This window comes from Triturus cristatus, chromosome 7 (assembly GCF_964204655.1).
Source record: "Triturus cristatus chromosome 7, aTriCri1.1, whole genome shotgun sequence".
NCBI classification, from domain to species: Eukaryota; Metazoa; Chordata; class Amphibia; order Caudata; family Salamandridae; genus Triturus; species Triturus cristatus.
In genome coordinates, this window is record NC_140590.1 from 1,881,113,666 (window position 1) to 1,881,128,466 (window position 14,801).

Consider the following 14,801-nt stretch of genomic DNA (forward strand, 5'->3'; position numbering starts at 1 on the left):
AGAACTTGCTGGAGGCTTGGGCCACACAGGGTCCAATGCACAAGTTCATAGAATGTCGTGAAGGGATTGCACTTGACAATAGTGCATGGTCCCTGGGTATAGCTGTTTCTCATCACACGTGGGCTCCACTCGCCACAGCTTTGCGGGGGACTCACAATGGCCATCAACAAGTCAGGAAATCCACTTCCAGGGCAGCAGGGACTTCGAACTCTTGCGGGAGCGGGAAAGTTTGCAACCAATGATTAAGGTTTTTGGTGCCTGCCAAGCAGGGGAGTCACTCCTTGACTCCAAGGGAGATTCTTCTGTCTTCCAAAGGTAGTGGAACGTCGAAGGGCCAGAATTCTTCTTCGTAGAGCGTCGTCCAGGGTTATCTGCTTTGCATTGGCAATGCTTGCTATCTTATAGTGAAGATAGGGGAGGGACTAGCTCTATGACCACTCCTCTAGGAGCGTCAGGGTAGGGGGTGGTTACACCCACTTTCCTTTGTCCGGTTTTGCACCAGAGCAGGGACAGGTAGCCCCTGAACCGGTATGAGCTGGCATATGCACAGAGGAGCCTACTGCTCCCCCAGTGCAGGACTTCAAAGCACTCTAGGAGTGCACCCACCCAGCTCCAATACACTAAATCCTGTCTGGAAGGTGGTGACACCTCCCTGTGACAGGATGCCTTTTGTTGGGCTTCCTCCACTGCGAGTTTCAGTCAGCAGCAGGAGGGCAGCCCAGTGTCTGTGCTGATGGCATCCATTTTGTGATGCCAGGGCTCTATAGGATTTCTGACCTTTTACATGTCATCCCCTCTAGAAGGGTGGTATCATGCTCCCACATCATGGCCTGATGTGGGGGTATGATTCCAAGTTGTTTGACACCAAACACGACATGTTTAGATGCAGTCATTCCAAAGTTAGCATTTTAATGCACTTAAGAGTATATGGTTTATCCGCATCCACAAACAGCCATAGAGAATAGACTCTGGTAGCTGCAGATGGGCCCTGCTCACGCAGAGGCACTCCCTCACATTGTAAACCACGCACCCTGCCCTCAGGATTGATAGGGCCTGCCATAGGGGTGGCTGATAGGTTTATATGTGTGTGTGTATGGTGAGATATAGGAACCTATTTCTCTGTGAGGAGTGTTAACACTACCTCACACAGGCTGCAGTAGCAGGCCTGTGGTGTCAGATTGAGAATGCTTCCCATGGGTGGCATAATACATGCTGCAGCCCCTGGTAGGCCAGTGAAGTGCCTATGCCTTAGGTACCTAAGTTACCATATACTAGGGGCTCATAAGGTACCACAGTATCCAATCACTAGTGCCTCTAATATGCACACCAAGTCGTTTAGAGAGAACAGAGAGACTGGGGCCCTGATTAGCAGGGACCCAGCCAGACTATAGCCAGAAACCAGTGTATACATCAGAAAAAAAGTTGGGGCAACATAAGTGCAGATCCTACTCTCCTACATCCATCTTGCCCTCGGTCACTGGCTAGTGACCCAGACTCTGTCCCCTCTGCTTTCAGGTTCCTTCCATCCTAGATCAAGTTTTGGATCTCTTCGGACACTTCTCCTCTTCCCGGCAGCAGCAGTTCTTTGCAGGCTTCCATTGAAATCGACGACGCGACCCGACCCCAAAAGACACCTATGCACCCGGCTTCCCTGGGTGAGGTAACTCGAGTACTCCAGTGCTCTCGTGGGTGCTAGCCCTAGAACTTCTTAAGTCCAAAAGGGTTTGGTCCAGACTCGATTAGAAGTGTCCCTATTCTTTAAATTTCCAACCGCGACATTGCCCTTAGAAGATAATAGGAACCCGCGGTTGTGTTTTCACACTGCATACAGCTCCCGTGGGTCCTCTGTGTCACTACCTTGGGTGGTTCCTTGCGGTCCCAGCGATTCTAGAGGCAATAGGCCTAGTGCCTTTTTCAGTCGTGGTTCTTATACCACTTTTTTGGTATATGGTTTGGTACGCCCCTAGGGCCCAAACGTCTCTTTGTGCTTTTACTGATGCTTGCTCACTTGTAAACTAAGTACTTCGAACTCCAGTCTCATAAAGAGACTAGAGGGGTGTGTTTTATACTAAATAGATATATTTTAAATTTATACCTAGTGTGGTTGTCTTTTCATTTGATCATTCAAGAGATTATAGACTGGTAAAACAAGCTGCTTTACATTCCTTCAAGACTTAGCCTGAAGGCTGCTCTCCATAGCTACCACTAGGATAGCTTTCAATAAAGGTTGTCTTTAACCTATCACCATAAGGGGTTGTTTGGACTGACACAAGGTGCCCACTAGAACTAGTGGAAAGCACTAGCGCCGGGACACTCTTGGGAGTAGCCATGCGCTTAACAAATACCTAGTAACATAACATAACATAACATACATCAGGCCACCTTCTCACACAGCTCATCTCAAACAGGGGAAGGCAGGACAACAGGTTTCCTGTCACAGGGAGGTGGGACCACCTCCCAGACAGGACTTAGTGTATTGGGCTGGGTGGGGTGCTTGCCAGCTCCACCAGGCTGTTCTTGAGGGCACATTTGGTGCCCTCCTTGCATACTCTGGTTTGAGCCAGTTAGTGAGCCCTTGGCTCCTGCTCTGGTGCGAAACAGGACAAAGTACATGGGACTATCCTCCCCTCTGTCAAGCCCCTCCTCTGGGAGGGACCCCTGAGTCATCCTAACAACTTTCTTCGGGTATAAAAGGGCTTACCTGTGGGTGGGTCCTCAGATTCATCAGAGGGCAAGACTCCAGCCTGAAACCACGCCACTCTTCAATGATCTGGACACTTGGACTTCGCTGGACTTCGCCTGGTACCGAGACTGCACCAAGGAAGACTCCAGCTGCTCCTGGTCTCGCTGTTCTGGAATTCTTCTTTGTCATCCTTGTCTGTGCTTCTTCCAGGATCTGCACCAGGCCTGTGGGCATCAAAAACACCTGAAGCAATCTCCCTTGGAGTGAAGAAGTCACTCCCCTGCATCTGCAGACACCGCAATGCAGCTGACTGGTCTGCTCTGCCTGGCGTCCCAAAGACTTCGAAAGGCCCAGCAACACAGGTGGTGGTTCAGCAACTCCCTCGAGGCCTAACCTGTCCTCTCTGCAATATTGATGCCAGTATCCCTCGTCCGAACCGCTGGGACCAAACCCCTGTGCAACTAGCCATTGCCAAGGCTTGTTGGCTCTTTACTCCAGAGATCTTCAGGCTACAAAAAGCTCCAGCCCCCAGCATCTCTTCCTGCCAAGATCAGTGTCCTCACTGCATCCTCTGCACCGTGGGCCTTCATCTTCGGCGAGCTGCTCGAGGTCCTCCTGTGATTCCTGTGCCTTAGGCCTGTGGGTCCTCCCAAGGGTCTTCTCTTGCTTCAGTAGGCTCCCCTGCTTGCTCGGGGCCTGCTCTGACTCTCCTGCTTGTGGTAAGTCACTTGGACCTTGCTGGTCCCAACGTTGCACCTTCTTCGCTTTCTGCCCGTGGTACGGCTTCCAAGGCTTGTTGGTGCTCCCCCCAAGACACCGACCCCCTGGTTCTCGACTTCCAGCATGGGGCAGCTTGTGGTTTTCCTCAGCATCGCTTGGTTCCCTCAGCTGCTGCGACAAGATCATCGCCAACTCTTCTGAATCATTCAACATTGGTGGGCATTGCTCTTGCATGCCTCCTTGTCACCTCCGAGTGGCATAGACTTTGTCCCCTCTGCACTTCAAGAATCCACCATTGGATTCCACTGTACTCTTGCACAATCTTCTCCAGTGGCATCTTCCTGAAGTCTTCCATTGGGTTCGAGGGGCAGTTTCCACTGTCACTTGACACCTATGCACATGGCTTCCCTGGTGTAGGTATCCAGGTTCCTGGGGTATACACGGGTGAGGTGATTCTCCAACCCTCTGTCTTTCACTGGGTTTCTTCAGCGTGCACTGGGAAGGATCCTTCTTCTCCAAAACTGCAACCACGACTTTCCCGTTCACTTCTATTGGACATACGTCTGTGTTTCCACTCTGCACATAGTCTTTGTGGGGTTCCTGGGTACTTACCTTGGGTGGTTCCTTGGGTCCCCGGCTCCTCTGAGTCTGCTGGTCCAAAGACCTGACTTCCGTCACAGTTCACATTCCACTTTTTTAGTATATGGCTTGGTCTCTCCCGGAAGACCACTGTGTTTTGTGCCACTTACCTTATTTGCAATTGATGCATTATTGTGTATTTGTGTTGATATTTCAGAGTAGGAGATATACCAATGTGTTAGTGAGTGTTGCGTAATAAATAGACAGATGTTTAGATGGACACTGTGTGGTTCTTTTTCGTTTAACCTACACTACATGATTACATCTGGTAAAACAAGCTGCTTAACACTCCTTCCAGAATAGCCTGAAGGCTGCTCTCCACAGATACCACTTTGAGGGCTTTCTATGGTTGTCTAAGACCATTAAATTCACCATGTGGGTTGCCTGGATTAGTGCAAGGTGCTTCACTTCAAAAAGTATGTACCATATACTAAGCCAGCCTCCTACAGGCCCATATTTACAGTGCCGTTAAAAGTCACGCAGGGTGATTTTACCAGGCCGTGTAACTATGGACAAGCCCATTGCGCTGCTGGTGCGTCAAAAAAAGTGATGCACTATAGGTGCAATGGGCTTATAAATGAGAGCTTTGTGTGCCTTTTGACTCCAGTCTAGACTGAAGGCTGGGGGAGCACATCGTGCATTCTCCAGGGACAGCTATAAACATTGGGCATGCAACTGGATTGACAGACCTCTGCCATTTGAGGGCTTGGATGGATAAATTGGAGGAAGAGGTTTTGATACTTGTCCTCTGGGGTCCTGATTCCGATCACACTAAAGATTAATGTGGGCATTCCGCTGCCTCGTGGCAGACAGCGCTGAAATTTAGGGGGGGGCATCTGTGGTTCAAAGGTGACCCTCTGAACCACCCCCTACTTCAAAGGTGCACTGTAGTATATCTACTGGTGCCATGCTTCAGCAGGGCAGAGATACGCTTGTGGGGACATGGGACCGGAGATCCTGGAACTGCGTGGTGCACACTGCCAGAGGAATCTGTTGTGCACAAGGAGGATTACTATCATTCTAGGGCACCGTGCACCCTGCCTGAATAGAAGCTGGCCTGGGCTGACTACCTGCTGCTGTGTGGCACCCTGAGGTGTGCTTTCCAATGGCTTGTTGGCTTGCGCCCCGTTCTCTTGTGGAGGTCCCAGGGACATCAAAGACCTCCTGCAAGGAACCCACACCATTTACTTGTGACACCTGGAGAGTGGTGCTCTCTTAAGTGCTCATATCATCTGCTGTATCCCAACAGGTTGCACGGCGTGGGTGTGGAACTAAGTATTGTGCCTGGAGACCAGGTTGCCTTGTACAGAGCTTCAAAAGTCCTTCCCTTATCTAAGGAGTGTGGCTTGTGCATTGTGGGACCTCAACACGAATAAGCATCTTTTTGGTGGGGAGCGAATTCACCGGTTGCGGGACCTCCCGTGGCCCCCTTCATTGATCGTGCTGCATCTCTATTGTGTGACACGCCGACTGCATGCTCGTTGGATGTGGTGTCCTATTGTCAGGCTGTGACCCTCGGAGGAGAGGGCGTACCCATAGGAATGCCACATTCTAACTTGTTCGGCACTGCTGGTCTTGTGCCTGTCTGTGACCGGAATTGTCTTGTGCCACCCATTTCAGCATGCACCAGATGTTGTGCCTCATTTCCAGGGAGGTACGGAATTTGCTTCTCTTCATTGTGTGAAACGGAAATTGTCTGGTGCGGCTCTTAACAACGCTCACCAGATGTTGTGCATCCTTTCCAGGGAGGCTCAGAATTTCCAGCTCATTGTTGTGTGTAACTGGAATTGTCTGGTGTGACTCAGATCAACGCACACAAAACGTTGCGCCTCATTTCCAGAGAGGTACTGAGTTTGCAACTCTTCCTTGTGTGCGACCGGAACTGTCAGATGCAACTCGTAACAAAGCGCACGTGTGCCTCATTTCCAGGGAGCTGCTGAATTTGCGACTCGTTGTTGTGTGTGATTAGAATTGTCTGGTGTGAGGAGCTGATTTGTGTTCCGTTGTGCCCGGATTGCCTGGGTGCTACTTTGAATGACATGATTCTGACTGGTGCCTCCTTCTTCCGAGAGGCTCCCCTGCTTCATCCTCCATTCATCGATTGTTCCTTTTGTGCCCTCAATGCGGCGGACCAACTACCCAGCCCCGGTGACTTCATGTTGCCAGGTTGAATTTTCCGGATCAGGCCTTGTCAATGAGAATAATTGACTGGGCCAAGGAACGCTCCAGAGAGCGATCGGTAGCGGGTCATGAGACTGTGTGACCCCCCTGTGCTTCACAGAACTTGGCTGATGCTGGAAGCCACAGTGTGGAATCCATTGATTGAATGACTGTCACCCTCGGCCCGCTTCTGCTCCTCATTCCGCGGGTGAACTTCGTGAGTAGTGACCGAGCCCCCATTTGTTGACTGCTGCCTAATTAGCCCTGTTACCTACCCCCACTTTCTTACCAGGGACCCTCACTAAGTTTGACTCCCGCCGCAATCAGCCTTGTATCAGTTTTAAGGTTTATTTTATCTCTAGTCCATGGGTGTAGGCTAGTCGGGGTTTGCTGAATGGTGGAGGAGGGCTTCGGCCTCGGGGTCCGTATGTGTATTATCAACAGACCAGCCGTATATCAGTTGCACCGCATTATGGTGCTGCGTCCGTGTGTGTGAGTGTGAGTGCGCAACATACGGACCTGCCTGATATCCACGGCACCGCGTATAGGTGTTAAGTGTGTTTGTGTGAGGGAGTGACTGCCTGGTATTAATGACACTGCACGGCGGTGTTGCTTTACATGTTGATTCCATGCCAAAAGAACACCACGTTTGATATTGGTTTTTACCCGTGCGGCCTTGGACCGCGGTGCTGTTTAAAAGTGCTGTAATTATCTGTGTGCACACATTTTTGATACCATTAAGGCCTGGGGTGCATCCTATAACTATGTGGTATTGAGTTATAAGAATTGCTAGGGTGGGCCTGGGGTGGCCAACGTGTTACACCACATAAGGATGCTGGGAGGGGGTGTAGATTAGCATGTTTCCCAAGTGTGCATACTACTGAGGTCATTTGAACCCGGTTGGGCCTAGTACTGCTAGTAACATTTCCAAATGTGATTCATGCCCAGAAATACCTGATGTTCATGTTGTGTTAATTATTGTGTGTGTTGAGTGCAAACTTTATTTACATACACCATGTGTGAATGTTTCTTTTGTGACGCTCAAGGTATTTATCAGGAGTGAGAGCTGTGCCTATGCTTTGCCTCTCTGGTAAGCCTGACTGCTCAGTGGGAAGCTAGCCAAGGGTGAGCACGGGATATACAGTGAGTATAATCACCAGAGTGGTAGGTTCTATCACCAGGCTGGGGTATTGCCTCAGCCAACCAGAAAGGGCCAGTTCCCACACACCTAAACCACCAATAACACACCACCAGTACCAATACCATCAGCACCGATACCACCAGCAACAAAATAAATACCCCAACAAATAATACCTACACCACCAATAACACACCACCAGTAACAAACAATACCACCTGGACCAATACTGCTAGCGACAATTAAAATACTAGCACCTCAATACCTGCCCCACTAATAACACATCACCAGTACCAATACCACTACTACCTATAAAACCGCCACCACAAACACCACCAATATAAAAACCACCACCACTAATACCTCCACCAGCAACATCCTCACCACCACCTATAACACCGCCACCACAAACACCATCAACATAAAAACCACCACCACTAATACCTCCACCAGCAACATCCCCACCACCATCTATAACACCACCACCACAAACACCACCAACATAAAACCCACCACCACTAATACCTCCACCAGCAACATCCCCACCACCACCTATAACACCGCCACCACAAACACCACCAACATAAAAACCACCACCACTAATACCTCCACCAGCAACATCCCCACCACCAATATAAAACAAGCATTTGCAATGCAATAGGTCTCGCATTATAAAAAAGTGTGAGCAGTTGGTATTGCTAATAATAATGCAACACTAGCTATTGGCATTGTAAATGATAATGGCATTTATTTATGTGTTTGTTTTATAAAATAGATAAAGGCATTGTCATGAACAATGCCAATAGCTTACACTTTTTCAAATGCGAGACCTATTGCATTGCAAATGCTTGTTTTTATGCCAGTCGGTTGATCCTGTCAATTGTTGCGTTCTTTCATCTAGTTTCGTATGTTAATTTAGGTGGCGCCAGTGACCTACAGACAGCTAGGTGGATGTTAGTGAAATGTAGATCTTTGAGTGTGAATTCATCTGTGGGCGTTTTCATCAAAGAAATCACTCTGCAGGATACGGCGTCCTGTTGCTAAAATAAGGTATGCTGTTTGAGGAAGACAGAAGGCTCAGTCTGGTTTCGATCTCAGTGGCACCTGTTGTCTGTTCTGTCACAGAACTCTTCCGTGCAGTAAGGGAGGGGGGGGGAGCGTGTGAGAGAGGGGGAGGAAAGACTGCCATGCGAGGCCAGCTTTAAACAAAAAAAAAAACCTTCCTATCCTGCGCTTTCATGGCCTGCTGACGTTAAATGTATACGTACTGAATGAAAATAAAGTGTGTGTGGCACTTACTAATCCTTCCCCCATGGCCGAGAAAATACAAACAGTTTATAAAGTGTACCTAGACCAAGAAATACTAATTAAAGTGAATTGTGTGTCCACGAGCACTGTATGAAGTGCTGCAAGGCAAAACAACTATATTTATTTGTCTTTGTGAATCGTATTAATAAATCCGGATGGCTCTGTGGAAGAGAGAGGGAGAAGTGCCTTCGAGCGTGTCGCAACATTTTTAGCAGAGAAGACTCTAATTTGTTTTCTAAAAAAACATCTAATTGCAGGTATAATTGTCAGAGTGGCAAAAAACATTTACGGCGGAAGGCACGTTATTGCACTAATGAAAAGTACTCTTTCGATTCATGCTTGTAAATTTGTTCGAGCTCAGTTGTGTCGTAGGAGAAGGGGAGGAAAGGCTGCCATGTAAGGGAGAGGGAGGAGCGGGTGGGAGAGGCTTGTAAATTACTTCGAGCTCAGTTGTGTCGTCGGAGAAGGGGAGGGTGCCCATGATGACCAGAAAGAAACTAACATCAGCGTGCATTGTTGGAGCTTATAAGTGGCTCTAGCAGTTACATCTGTGGTGGAACTGAATCAGTGCAAAGCCGGATGACACCTAATGGGCAGTCAGAGTGGCAAGTTTCATACACTGTCAAGCACTGTAATAATACTTTCAGGTAGTGTCCAAACTTTAAAATCCAGCTTGTAAATGGAGAGGGAGGAGCGGGTGGGAGAGACTATATTTATTTGTCTTTGTGAATCGTAATAATAAATCCGGATGGCTCTATGGAAGGGAGAGGGAGAAGTGTCTCCGAGTGTGTCGCAACATTTTTAGCAGAGAAGACTCTAATTTGTTTTCTAAAAAAAGTCTAATTGCAGGTATAATTGTCAGAGTGGCAAAAAACATTTACGGCGGAAGGCACGTTCTTGTACTAATGAAAAGTACTCGTTCGATTCATGCTTGTAAATTTGTTCGAGCTCGGTTGTGTCGCAGGAGAGGGGGTGGAAAGGCTGCCATGCAAGGGAGAGGGAGGAGCGGGTGGGAGAGGCTTGTAAATTACTTCGAGCTCAGTTCCATGTAAGGGAGGGGGAAGAGCGGGTGGGAGAGGGGGAGGAAAGGCTGCCATGCGAGAGCTACAGGCTAGCAGCTGTGCGCGTGCACAACCATCGGGAACGCAAGCTGGAGGCCTGAAAAGCCACTGTTTGCACTTCCAAAACTCGCTTACTAAAAGTCTCGCCAGAGCAGCGCTAAAGCGCTGGCTCAGGCGAGACCTAAACAACCAACACCAATCTCAAGCATTGGCAAAGTCAATGCGCTTTTTAAAGTTCAGGTGCTCTGGAAGTTACCAAACTCCTGAAGTGAAACACATTCAGAAGGCAGTGCGCTAACAGACTTTGCAACTGTGCACACCCCTGGTCAACTGCTGGGGCAAAAGAGGTTCAAAGATATGGGCCCGATCTCCTGCAGTCCTGCACGGCCCAGAGCGATGCCCGTTGGCACCTGGTGTTAACTTTCCAGCACCCAGACCCTTTTCTTCTGCAGAGGAGCCCCCTGCTGGGTGCACAATGCACTGTGTGCTGGTGGAGTCTGTGTTTCAAGGGGCGCTACTGGCGTGTTCTGTGCTTCAAGGGGCGTTACTGGTGTGGTCTGTGCTTCAAGGGGCGTTACTGGGGTGGTCTGTGCTTCAAGGGAGCGTTACTGGGGTGTCCTTTGCTTCAAGGGAGCGTTACTGGGGTGTTCTTTGCTTCAAGGGGGGAGTTACTGGGGTGTTCTTTGCTTCAAGGGGCGTTACTGGGGTGTCCTTTGGTTCAAGGGGGCGTTACTGGGGTGTCCTTTGGTTCAAGGGGGCGTTACTGGGGTGTTCTGTGCTTCAAGGGGGCGTTACTGGTGTGTCCTTTAGTTCAAGGGGGCGTTACTGGGGTGTCCTTTAGTTCAAGGGGGCGTTACTGTGGTGTCCTTTAGTTCAAGGGGGCGTTACTGGGGTGTTCTGTGCTTCAAGGGGGAGTTACTGGGGTGTTCTTTGCTTCAAGGGGCGTTACTGGGGTGTCCTTTGGTTCAAGGGGGCGTTAGTGGGGTGTTCTTTGCTTCAAGGGGCGTTACTGGGGTGTTCTTTGCTTCAAGGGGCGTTACTGGGGTGTTCTTTGCTTCAAGGAGGCGTCACTGGGGTGTTTTTTGCTTCCAGGGGGCGTTACTGGGGGGGGTGTCCTTTGGTTCAAGGGGGCGTTACTGGGGTGTCCATTGGTTGAAGGGGGCGTTACTGGGGTGTGACTCGGGCGAACCGCGCACACACTCATGGGTTCTGAGTTAAAGCCCGACCTGGTAGGGAGCGAGCCCGGGTTTGAGTCAAAAACCAACACTTTGTAGACCCCGGCGTTAGTAAGATGACATTTGTCATTTCTCAAAGACCTGCGCATGGCTCGTGTGTAAGGTTCACAGCAGACACCCAGTGTGTCGGGTCCTTCAATCTTTGTCTGGACACAGGGGTCTGTCTTGGAAAGATGTGCTTCGGTGCAGTCTGTGCCAGTCGCGCACACTGACGTGTGATCCTGTGCAAGGCAGCCTTTAGAGCCTGGCACCGGAGGGGGGCAGCGCCAAGGAGGCACTCTTCCTGGAGAGGGCTCGGCGCTGCGTCCCACCCAGCCCCACCCCCTGTCCAACCCAGCAGGGCACATCTGGAGTCTGCGCTGCGTGAAAAATGATGACATCAAGGCACTAGAGCATACGTAGAAGGGGGAGATGAGCACCGTCTATGACGTCTGCAAGCAGAGGACACATTGGATGACGTCAGAAGCGGCCTGACGTCATATTGCTACGGAGGGAACTTGTCTGGTGAGAGCTTGGAAGGAGCGCCAAGTCAGAGGGCATTTTGACGCATGAAGAGCCCTGGGGGTGCATGTTTGCTCGAATCGACCTGGCTCAAGTTGAAGTGGTGTTTAGTGTTTCACTTGTCGCTACTGCCCAGATTTGGGGCTCAGTCCCCCTGGGAGCCCCAGTGCAGCCTCTCCCTTGCACCTAAATGCAGGAAGTAAAGACAGCGGGGTGCACACGAAGGGGCTGCTGGGGGTCAACAGTGACAGATAACATCTTATCTGGGAATCCCTTCACCAGCAAAAGTAGCAGACCCCTGGGGTGCCGAGGTGCCCCAGAGAGCACTGCGCATCTGCAGGCCACCCAAGAGGCAGGAGACGGGCATGTGTCTCGAGGTCCGTACCCCCAGCCTCGAGGGTCACTTCACCACCTCCAACCTCTGAGTGCTTGACTCCAGGGCTTCGGGGGTATTTCCCCCCCCTCCCCAGCACACACTTCCTTCCACGTGAAGTGGCCTCTTATGGACGCGGGCATCACTGGCCTTGCACCGGGCACGACCACAGGTCATGCATAATGGGAGACCTCAGTAATGACGCCATTAGACACAAAAGGCAGCAACAAGATGCTAATGTGACCAAGGGTGGGCGACTGTGTTTGCTTCTTGCGCTACCTCACTTGAGCATCACCCTCTCCCCACCTCAGCCTCTCCCCATCACAAATGTCTCCCTGCTGTCCTTACCCTTGCCAGACCTTTCAGTCATTACCTCACTCAAACCCCTTCCTGCCCTGACATCTGTGTGTCCCACCAGTCCTCCAGTGGAAGCTTTGAAGACTTCCCACCTCACTTCTCCAGGGACACCTTTCTCCCATCATGCTCTGTCTCGTCTGGTCCTACCCTCCAACCCCCCAAGGGGCAGCTTTGAAGACTTACCATGTCACCTCTCGAGGGCTACCTTACTCCCAGCATGCTCTCTCTCCTCTGGTCCTACCCCCGTGGAAGCTTTGAAGACTTCCCACCTCACCTCTCCAGGCCCCCCCTCCTCCCAGCATGCTATCTCTCCTCTGGTTCTACGCCCCTCAAGTGGAAGCTTTGAAGACTTCCCACCTCACCTCTCAAGGCCCCCCCTCCTCCCAGCATACTATCTCTCCTCTGGTTCTACCCCCCTCAAGTGGAAGCTTTGAAGACTTCCCACCTCACCTCTACAGGGTCACCCTCCTCCCAGCATACTATCTCTCCTCTGGTCCTATACCCCCAAGTCGAAGCTTTGAAGACTTCCCACCTCACCTCTCCAGCCCCCCCCTCCTCCCAGCATGCTATCTCTCCTCTGGTCCTAACCCCCCTCAAGTGGAAGCTTTGAAGACTTCCCACCTCTCCTCTCCAGGCCCATCCTCCTCCCAGCATGCTATTTCTCCTCTGGTCCTACCCCCCTCAAGTGGAAGCTTTGAAGACTTCCCACTTCATCTTTAGAGAGCCACCTTACTCTCCCAGCATGCTCTCTCTCTCCTCTGGTCCTACCCCCCCCAAGTGGAAGCTTTGAAGCCCCCCCCCTAGTCTTTCAGCTCACCCCAAACCTTGCTATTCTTTCTACCTCCTTTGGCCCTACACTGCTCTATCTCCCAGCCTCCATGATCTTGTCTATCTGTCCCTCCAAATGTGCCATGCGTCCGGCCTCAACTGAAAGCTCTAAAGGCATTGCTCTTACTTGTCCATCACCTCCTTCGGTGCTGTGCCCTCCTCTGAGCCTCCCTCCTACCCCTCCATCACCGCCTTTGATTCTCCTCTCTTCCCTCCTCTCTCTCTTCTCTCCTCTCTGCCCTCCCCTCTCTCTGCCCTTTCTATCTGCCCATCTCTCTCTGCTGCCCTCTCTCTCTCTTCTCTCCTCTCTCTTTGTCCTCCTCTCTCTGCCCTCCACTCTCTCTTCTCTCCTCTCTCTCTGCCCTCCTCTCTCTCTTCTCTCCTCTCTTTCTTCCCTTCTCTCCTCTCTGCCCTCCTCTCTCTCTGCCCTCTCTATCTGCCCTTCTCTCTCTACTGCCCTCTCTCTCTCTTCTCTCCTCTCTCTTCTCCTCTCTCTCTTGCCTCTGTCTTTCTTCCTCCTTTATCCCTCTCGTTCTCCGCCCTCATCTGTTCTCTTCTGTTCTCTCCTCTCTCTTCTCTTCTCACCTCTCTCTCTTCTCTCTCTCATCTCTTCTCTCTCTCTTCTCACCTCTCTCTCCCTCTCCGTCTCTCTCTGCTCTTCTCTCCTATCTCTATCGTCTCTCCTCTCTCTTTCTTCTCCTCTCTCTCTTTTCTCCCATTTCTCTTTTCTTTCCTCTCTCTTCTCTTTCTCTTCTCTCTCTTTACTCTCTTCTTTTCTATCTCTCTTCTCTCCTCTCTCTCTGTCCTCTCTCTCTTCTCTCCTCTCTCTCTGCACTCTCTCTGTGCCCTATCTCTCTGTGCTCCTCTCTCTCTCTCTGCTTCTCTCTTCTCTTCTCTCTCATCTGTCTCTTCTCTTCTTTCTCTCTGCTTCTCTTCTCTCTCATCTGTCTCTCTTCCTCCTCTGTCTCTTCTCTTCTCTTCTCCTCCCCTCTCTCTCTCTTCTCTCTCTGCCCTCTCTCGCTCTGCCCTCCGCTCTCTCTTCCCTCTCTCTTTGCTCTCCTCCATAACTCCTCAGAATCCCTCCTTGCGCACCTGATATTCAATCCTTGGAAAGTTCACTCCGGCCAAGTGCAGCTCAGATTTGGGCCCACGTGACGCCCCCAGCGAGGCGCTATAAATAGGTTTATCAGTGCAGAACAGCCCTTCCTTCCCCAGGAGGAGTCACCCAACCTGGGGGGAACCTCTAGGTACGCGGGGCCCCCGGGGGCGTAGGGCCACGGGTCCCTACAGGGTTCTGCCGGTGGCAATGGCGGCCTCTGACGACGCCCCCGACAAGGCCAGGAGCCCGAGGGAGGGGACCGGCGAGTACGGCTGGTGGGGCGACGACCCCCAGTACCACTACGTCCAGTTCAGGAACTGCCTGAGCTACGGAATCCCGTCGGAGAGGAGCCTGGAAGCCAAGGCGGAGGCGCTGGAGGGGCCCGGTGCCACCGTGGGCGACCCTCAGCTGAATGAAAAGGTGATCCGTGGGCAGAGAGCGGTAGGGTCAAGAGGTCAGCCGGGGGTAGGATGGAGAGAGAGACAGGAGTGGGATGGGGGGGGAGGGGTGCCCTACAAGTGCACACTGCGGGGAGGGAGCAGACTCGTAGTGTAAGGGGGGGGGCTCTGTCTCTGGTGGGGGGTGGGGGGGAGGAGGGCTCCACATGGTGCAAGTGTGCGCCTGTGTCACTACGGAGAGTGAATATGCAGGTAGTGTAAGGGTGGGCCTGTGTCACTACGGAGAGAGAAGGCAGGTCGT

At 51.3% G+C, this 14,801-nt stretch overlaps 1 protein-coding gene across 5 annotated transcripts in view; it reads left to right on the forward strand.

Moving 5' to 3' along the window:
- CLCN1 (chloride voltage-gated channel 1) overlaps window positions 1–14,801 on the forward strand; it is a 1,161,279-nt gene that overhangs the window by 539,687 nt on the left and 606,791 nt on the right. For 2 of the 5 annotated variants that reach the window (XM_085620354.1, XM_085620353.1), the window contains exon 1: window positions 14,210–14,522. The exons of the other annotated variants lie outside the window; for them this stretch is intronic. In XM_085620354.1, the coding sequence (XP_085476480.1) occupies window positions 14,310–14,522 (213 nt within the window). In that variant the 5' untranslated portion in view covers window positions 14,210–14,309. Of the gene's footprint in view, window positions 1–14,209; window positions 14,523–14,801 lie in introns of those variants that run through there. 5 annotated transcript variants of the gene reach the window in all.